This window comes from Silurus meridionalis, chromosome 11 (assembly GCF_014805685.1).
Source record: "Silurus meridionalis isolate SWU-2019-XX chromosome 11, ASM1480568v1, whole genome shotgun sequence".
NCBI lineage: Eukaryota > Metazoa > Chordata > Actinopteri > Siluriformes > Siluridae > Silurus > Silurus meridionalis.
This window is the reverse complement of record NC_060894.1, coordinates 21,917,056-21,925,000: the sequence shown is the minus strand read 5'-3', so window position 1 is coordinate 21,925,000 and position 7,945 is coordinate 21,917,056. Positions and strand designations below refer to the sequence as shown.

The 7,945-nt window shown below is 39.9% G+C and overlaps 2 protein-coding genes across 3 annotated transcripts; one reads left to right on the top strand and one right to left on the bottom strand.

Moving 5' to 3' along the window:
- Positions 1–1,113: 1,113 nt before the first annotated feature.
- Positions 1,114–3,770, top strand: ier3ip1 (immediate early response 3 interacting protein 1). The gene is made up of 3 exons (XM_046860683.1): positions 1,114–1,270; positions 3,013–3,114; positions 3,195–3,770. Exons 1-3 carry the CDS (start codon positions 1,180–1,182, stop codon positions 3,248–3,250), a joined length of 249 nt encoding a protein of 82 aa, XP_046716639.1. The 5' UTR covers positions 1,114–1,179; the 3' UTR covers positions 3,251–3,770.
- Positions 3,771–4,564: 794 nt separating this feature from the next.
- Positions 4,565–7,913, bottom strand: hdhd2 (haloacid dehalogenase-like hydrolase domain containing 2). 2 transcript variants are annotated; one of them, XM_046860680.1, is made up of 7 exons: positions 7,803–7,913; positions 6,841–6,944; positions 5,774–5,982; positions 5,604–5,688; positions 5,063–5,279; positions 4,917–4,980; positions 4,565–4,844 (listed from the first exon to the last, which is right to left on the bottom strand). In XM_046860680.1, the coding sequence occupies exons 2-7, from the start codon at positions 6,939–6,941 to the stop codon at positions 4,738–4,740; spliced, it is 783 nt and encodes a 260-aa protein (XP_046716636.1). In that variant the 5' UTR covers positions 6,942–6,944; positions 7,803–7,913; the 3' UTR covers positions 4,565–4,737. The 2 variants fall into 2 exon arrangements, with proteins under 2 accessions (XP_046716636.1, XP_046716637.1); XM_046860681.1 differs by having other exon boundaries at positions 6,841–6,977; positions 7,803–7,865.
- Between the last annotated feature and the right edge of the window lie 32 nt (positions 7,914–7,945).

The following is a 7,945-nucleotide window of genomic DNA, read 5'->3' as shown; positions in this document are numbered from 1 at the left end:
TGTCAGCGCTGTTGTCCATGATAGAGGATGTTTATAGCTTTATATGAGAAGGAGCACCAGCTCATTTCAGGGATGTTCTACAGCATTAAATTTGACTGTATTATATATGTATTATGTGTGTGTGTGTGTGTGTGTGTGTGTGTGTGTGTATACACACCAGGTCTGCAGCTATCGATTATTTAAGTAATCGTGTATTCTTCTGATTATTCTATTGATTAATCAAGTAATTGGATAAAAAGTAATCTTTATTTCTTTATTAAAGAGCAAAACTAAATATACCAGAGAAAATAAGACGGGTCTCGTAAAATTAATGTAATTTATTTCCTTCTCAGAAAAAATGAAATCCATTTAATGCATTTAATTGCCATATTACATCAAAATGCAAATACAAATATATAAATAAAAAAACTATTTCAATTAATTTATTTTCTATATGTTTTCATTTGAAAGGATCCCAAACTTTAAAACCTTTTTGTCGTATTATTTGGCCTGAATCTTCTCCTTGCCACTGTCCAGAGCGCTCCAGAGTTTAGCGAGTGGTGCATCAGTAATAATGGTCCGTGGGGAAACACAGTGCGCCGTGTGTAGTTAAATGGAATAAACTTTTTCGTATTTGAATTACTCATGTTACTTAAGGAATCGTTTCAGACCTGATATACACACACATTATTAGTCACCAGAGTTTTTATTTTTGTTATTTTCAACATTGTACTTTAATTGCATGAAACTATGAATAAGGCTATTCTATTCTATTCTATTCTATTCTATTCTATTCTATTCTATTCTATTCTATTCTATAGTAAACACTGTTGCTGCAGCGGATGTAGCTCTTGGGCTTCCTTTATATATATATAATGTCTCATCAATAAATATACATATATAAAAGCCAATACATATATAATATAAATAATATAAATATATGTATACATATATGAATATTATAAATAATAAATAGAACATACATATAACTATAAATTAACATGCTACTAAAAATACCATTTAATGACAAATAAATATTAAAAGTATAAACCAAAAAATATCCTGTGTATTTATTTTGCTTTAACCTGCTCAGTGCCTTCGGCGGCTCACACACTCCCCACGTGCTCAAGTCTTGCGTGCCTACGTCACCGAGCGTGCCGCGTGCGTGCCACGTCATTACGCCCGAAGAGAAGTGCCAACATGGCGTTCACCCTGTACTCCCTGATCCAGGCGGCGATTTTATTCGTTAATGCCATTGCTGTGTTACACGAAGAGCGGTTCCTGAGCAAAAGTAAGTGTTTGTCGGTGAGGGTGTTTCTGAATTCGGGGTTCAGACTATGCGTTGATTTCGGTCTGAGAACATCTGTATAGAGAGTAATGTCCTGTCCCTCAGAACAGCTGGAGGACTGACTCTCAGATCTTCTGCTGCTTTATACACAGTCATCTGACCAAGTTTGCGTTTATACTGTTGGTGCAAGATTATAACATGATCTGTAGTAGTTATGTTTTAATAACAATAATGCTGTGCGTACAGATGATCTTTATAGTAGGAGGAGGAGGAGGAGGAGGAGGAGGAGGATGATGATGATGATGATGATGATGATGATGAGTCCTAGAACAGTCTCATTTTGTGCTAAGATCAGATTATCCCTAAAAGAACCAAGCTGATATCACACAAATGTTCTGGGGAAAAGCAATGAGCATAATTTCCACTTCTGTACCCCTTTGGTTATGTTTCACAGACACAGTGGAGGATGAAGAACACAAACCATGTAGTTAAAGTGGAGATACGCTCAGTAAAATGTGACTCCAATTAAAAAGTCCATTTAAACTTTCATTTGAGTAAAAGTACAAAAGTTTTTGCCTTCGAATGTACTTAAGTATCCAATAGATCAGTGTGCTGAGAGTCACATTCGAGTCTTTTTTATATAAACGACTCAAATGTGACTCTCAGCACACTGATCTATTAATAGAATGATATTAATAACTCAAACACTGATTGATTTCGACTCTGATTGGTGACTCGCTGCGTTGCGTGTCTGACTAGTTTTTATCCTCATTAATAAAAAGGAACAAATTATTTGAAAAAGCCTTTGAATTGCAGTGAAGTGAAAGTAAAAGTCTCCCCAAATGGAAAAACTTCAGTAAAATGCAGTGAAAATGTGATTGAAGTGCAGTAATTATTTACTTCCCTTCTGTCCACCGCTGCACAGACCCCTCGTCCTTGTCCTAGAATATTTAACTCAATTCGAGTTTATTCTTTATATATATAATCAAACACTATATTATGATCATGATGACTGGATTAATATTATTCATTTGTTTTATAAACAAATCAAGCTTTTTCTAGCACGAGCCCAGCAAGACAAATTCCTCGTACATGTAACCCATGATACTTGGAAAAAATGTGATTCTGAATTGAGTGAATTAAATCTAAACTTACTTGACTACAAAAAAAGGGTGGAAAAACTTGGACCCAGAGGGAAAAACAAAACTCTGATAAGGGAAAGTCAGAGTTTCAGTATCATCAAGCTGCCACTCTTGGGCCCTTGAACAAGGCCCTTAACACTCTGTGCTCCAGGGCGCTCTGACCCCAGCTTCCTAACTTTGCTGGGATACACGAAGAAAGGATTTAGCTCTGTACGAACAAGTAAAAAAAAATTGCATACAGTACATGAGATTCATTATCAGTGGGAATAATGTTAAATAATGTCTACATTTTAAAATCTGCACACATCAAAGTAAAATTATTTCCCTTAAGAAATAAAAAAAAAAAGATCAAAAGTCATATTTTGATCCACTTTCGGTTGTTTTTGTATGGTTGAGTTTGAGGTTTATTAAGTTGAGATCTGGCAACGCTGCCTGGAAACAGATTTCTGAGAACCCCTGCTTGACTATAAACTCTGAAATAATCTAAATGTTAAGCCACGACCCATTTTGGATCTTCATCGCTCCACATCTTGGTACTATTTTTTTTCCATCTAAGAGAAGTGAAGAATAAAAACTTATGGACAAGTGTATATTTATTTGCAGTCGGTTGGGGGGCGGATCAAGGCATCGGTGGCTTTGGGGATGAACCAGGAATCAAATCTCAGCTTCTAAACCTTATTCGATCTGTCAGGACTGTGATGAGAGGTGAGTTTTCTAACACATTATACTGAAAAAGAAAAAAAAAAAAAAGACTAAATAGTTCTCTTTGTATTTTCTGTCCACAGTGCCTTTAATAATAGTAAATGCAGTGAGCATTGTGTTGTTATTGCTGTTCGGATGAAAGCTGACTCGGATTGTGGACTCACTGGCGAAAGGAAATGGACTGTTGTTTGTTATTTTATATATATTATCGTCTCTCTGTTGTATCCAGGGTGGAAATGGCTGTTCCAAAGTTTTCTAATCCTCGATATTCGTAAATCCCCCCAGTTTTTTGTTTGTTTGTTTGCAAAAAAATGACCCAGTAAAGCTTTGAAGAGCCTGGTCATCCTCCGTCCTGTTTACATGATCTCTCAAAGCTCTCATTTATCTGGTGATGCTCCGGGAGGTCAACCTTTTTGTAGACCTTGTTTATGTCACGTCAGCATTTCAGACTCTCGATATTTCGAGTAAAACAAATGGTTCAGGGAGCAAGTTGAGTTGTGTGATCTGTCACTAATCAGACAGTCTGAGCTTAGAAAAGGTGTCTGTGGTAAACATGCGTAACTCTGTATTAGACTGTTGATGATGTTTGGCACCACAGCAACCTTCTGTGAGCCGTCAACATTTGTAAGATTTTTAATAAAGAGATCGTCTTCATGTGATTTGTGTTTCGGTTCCGTGTGAAAAAATCTGTTTTTTTTTTTTAAAGCTGCGTAGAAACCTGTTGCAGGTGCACTGACTGTGACAAGTGTGGAAACACTTCATGGTATAGATTTTGAGGCACATGCATGTTCCTTTTGTTTCTGTGCAACAAACTCGGTAAAAGGCAAAAACGCACACGAATGTGACCGTGAATGAGTGGAAGAAAGTTCTGTGGAGTCCAAACGGGACATTTGTGTGTCTACCAGAAGAACTTGTGTAAGATGGAGAACAGGCGAGAAGATGTGACTTCCTCACCCCCACATGGAGGTGGACGATTAATGGTTTGGGGTTCTGGAAGGTTCCAGAAAGTGAACCATCACGGCTCCCGTTCCACACTTCAACACCATGTAGTTCTGTCTGGACTGCGGCTCGTTGGAAGCGACTTCACCGTACAAGAAGACGATGAGCCGAAGCGCACGTTTGAGTTCTGCACGTGTTATTTAGACGGTCGTCTGGAGTGACATCTATCATGGAACCACCTGCCCAGTCATCGCACTTAAATCCTGTTGATCTGTTCTTGGAGGAACAAGAATCTCCAACCAGTGAAGAACATCTTTGGCGAGATTTACAAGAGACACAGCAAAATATTTTAGCTGAACGTTTGGAGAAACGAAGTGTCTGGATTCTGAGAGTGTAAAACTGTTCTTCATGCTGAAGCAGGACTTTTTAATATATTTAATCTACTCACTTAATTACTCAAATTCCTGATGCTGACAAGGAGAAAGTGCTCAATAAAAATCAATACATATTCCTGTACAGACAGGATCAAAAGAAGTTTTTATTCAGAACATTGGTCTGGAGTCTGCACAGAAACGACATTTAAAACTCCAGCAGTATTCCAGTCCACCAGCAGAAGTTCAGCAGACGTTGAGCTCACATACTGTATATACATATCTTTCTCATCTTTAAACAGCATCACACAGGTAATTAAGAGATCAGATGTTGAAGGATGTGACTAACAGCTTCAGGGAAGTTCTCACAGGTCAGGTGAGGGGGTGGGTTGATTTTATCTTCATCACCTGCTCTGTATTTCCCTGAGGATGACAAAAATACATCATGTATACAGTAATAATATATACTATAAAAAATAATCTCAAGCAATGTACCAGTTTTGACTAATATTCCCAGCATTCCTGTGTTCTGCGCTCCTCCTACATCATCTCGAGCATCCTGTATTAGCAAACGGTGTAAGGGTTAGTTTATAGTGACTTGGACACGTTCGTAGAAAATAACGTTACAGTGTCGCACTCACGTCTCCGATCATCACAGCCTCCTCCGGGCTGCAGTTCAGATCTCGCAACGCTTCCAGGAAAAAGGTTTTCTCTGGTTTGCCCACTACAATGGCCTTTGTGTCAGTGGAATACTCCAGACCGGTCACAAATGGTCCCGGTCCCAACGCCAGGCCGTCTTTCCTCTTGTAGTAACGGGCTTTATGGATAGCGATAAGTGGAGCGCCGTCTATAATTAGTCTGTTAAAAAAACAAGCAGAAGGTATCGCACGGGTATCACGAAGTACAGCGTGGCATAAAAGTCTCCATACATCATATAAACACTTTAAACCCCAAACACTGGAAATGTTTCATGATTAGCTCAGAGGATATATCTGCTATGAGAGATGTTTGGTACATCATGCTGAAATGATACCAACAATATCTATCAGGGGGTTGTGATTACAATCAGATGACTTGAAAGTGTACAAACCCAATTACAAAAAAGTTGAGACGGTGTAAAAAAAACAAAACAAAACAAAATTATTTTTTTGCAAACAAATGAATGTCGGCTTGAGTCCTTACCTGAAAGCTCTATTGAGCATTTCATAGTTAAAATGGTCAGGTGCTAAGCCAATCACGACAGCGTTAGGTTCTGAGGTTTCTATTCCTGCGATAAGAGCAAACCATTTCAACACATTTTATCCACAGACCAAAGATCACAACCAGCCGTTGCAGCGCGACCGTGAGCTCACCTGCAAAGTCCTCCAGTGCGCTATCCTCCACCAGCAGCAGGGGGCGCACCTCCTTGTGCTCTAACAGGTTTCGAGCTGCGGTCAGTGAGGTAAAGATCTCGCGCTCTTCGATGTCGAAGCTGAGACGCTGCAGCCGTTCGAGCAGCGTCCTCTTACACTCCTTCGTGGTGTTTGTAACAAATTTGACAGCTACTTGAGCGCAGCGCAGCCTTAAGCAAACAAAACCCCCATGTGGTATTAGAATTTGAAGAGTGACCACACTGGCTTTTAACTTCATTCTGAGCAGCAGTTCAAAGTGTGCATACTTCTCAAAGGAACACTTTCCACAATCTGATCAGTCAGATTAGATATGAGGTGGTATCAGAAACGTTTCAAGACTAGCGCGCCACAGATCCGGCCACTTTTGCCGAATGTCCTCCCTCAGATGCCTTAAAACCTGGCAGTAGAACTCGCTATTGACCGTCACCGGTAATGATTCTCAACACAATGTTCCTTCTGCTCCAGGATCGGCAGCCTGGGGAAGAACTCGGCAGCAACACGGTGCAAATCACACGTCTGGACTGTTCCGTGAGACACACCGACAATAGCAGCAATGTGTTGGATTGTCAAAAACGCCTCAAAAGACTTAAACTTGTCTAATTGTGTCAAACGTCTCTGTGGCAGAACTGTCCAGTTCCACGCAGAAGTTCACGCTTGCTCTTCGTTCTAACTTGCCGCCCGTGATGAGATCGCAGAGGTGGTAACGCACGTGGGTCAGAAAAGCACCAATTGCACAGCTCCTGATATACTTTTAGCACAATAAATTATAAAGGTCGGTGCTCCCTGTGCCTTTGCGTGCAGCCCTTTTCTGCCATTTTACAAAACTAGTCTTGAAACTTTTTGATACCACCTCATCTGCTCTATAGGTCTAAATCTATGCATGTTAAACTTCTGCTAACTTAAAGCTAACAGGCCAAAATCTTTTGGTTCTGACCCAATTTCACTCAGTATTAGTGTAAAGGGGGTGTGTACAGGTCTAGAACATTATGTAGCACCTTCACCGAATCCATGCATGATGTTATTATAACCTTGCGAGTGCTTCCTGAGCTCCGGGTACGGCCACGTCCTCGATGTGAAGAGTCCCACTCAAATCTATCAGCACGGCTTTTAATGCCCGGCGAGATGCCATCACCTGTCAATCAAATCACAAGAGCGGGAGGAAGTTCTCCCAGAATGCATTTTCTATTCATTCAGTGTGGGTCAGAGTGGATTGTTCTAGTCAGATGTTCGACTGCTGTTTTCTGCCTGGACACATGCTGAGCTCCGTCAGTCACAACATCTGGATTAAAGGATTTATTGCTTTAAAATGCAAATAAACACGATTAACATTAAAAACACTGTCTGTCTGAAACATCGCATTATAGAAACTCGTTCTCTTTCTATTCATATTCTCTCCATTCACTTTCTCTCTCGCTTTCCCTATCACTCTTTCATTCTCTTCCCCTCTTTTTCATTGTCATTCCCTCTCATTCATTCTATCCCTTTTTCATTCTCTCTCCTTCATTCTCTCTTATTTCCTCTTTCTTTTTCATACTCTCTCTCATTCCCTATCTCTCTCTCTTATTCTCCTCGCATTCATTAATTCTCCCTCATTCCCCATCTCTTTCTTTTTTATTCTCTCTCATTGTCTCTCTCCTTTATTCTCTTATTCCCTTTCTTTTTGCATTCTCTCCTTTTCTATTCTCTCATTCCCTAATTCACTCTTTCCACATCTCTTTTTAATTCTCTCTTATTCTCCTCTTTCTTTTCATTCTCTCATTCACGCTCTACCTCAGTCCACATCACTCTTTTTATTCTCTCTCTCTTTCATTCTCTCTTATTTCCATCTCTTTTTCATTCTCGTTCATTCTCCCTCTCTTCTTCCCTATCTCTCTCCCTCCTATGTATTCCCTTATTCCCTCCATTCTATCAGTCCCCCTGCTGAATCTTATTCCGGAGTGATTCAGAGTTTATAAATAACCCGTACTTTCAGACACAAGTCATTACTCACTGCTTCCGCGTTATATGCGTCTTCTTCTTCTGTTTTTTTTTTCTTTCAGCGATACGCTTTTATACGCATTTATACGTGCCTGCTGCGTTTGGTTCGTTAGCGGCGCCAGCTGGCCTGGAGGAGAACTACAACGCGACGAACAA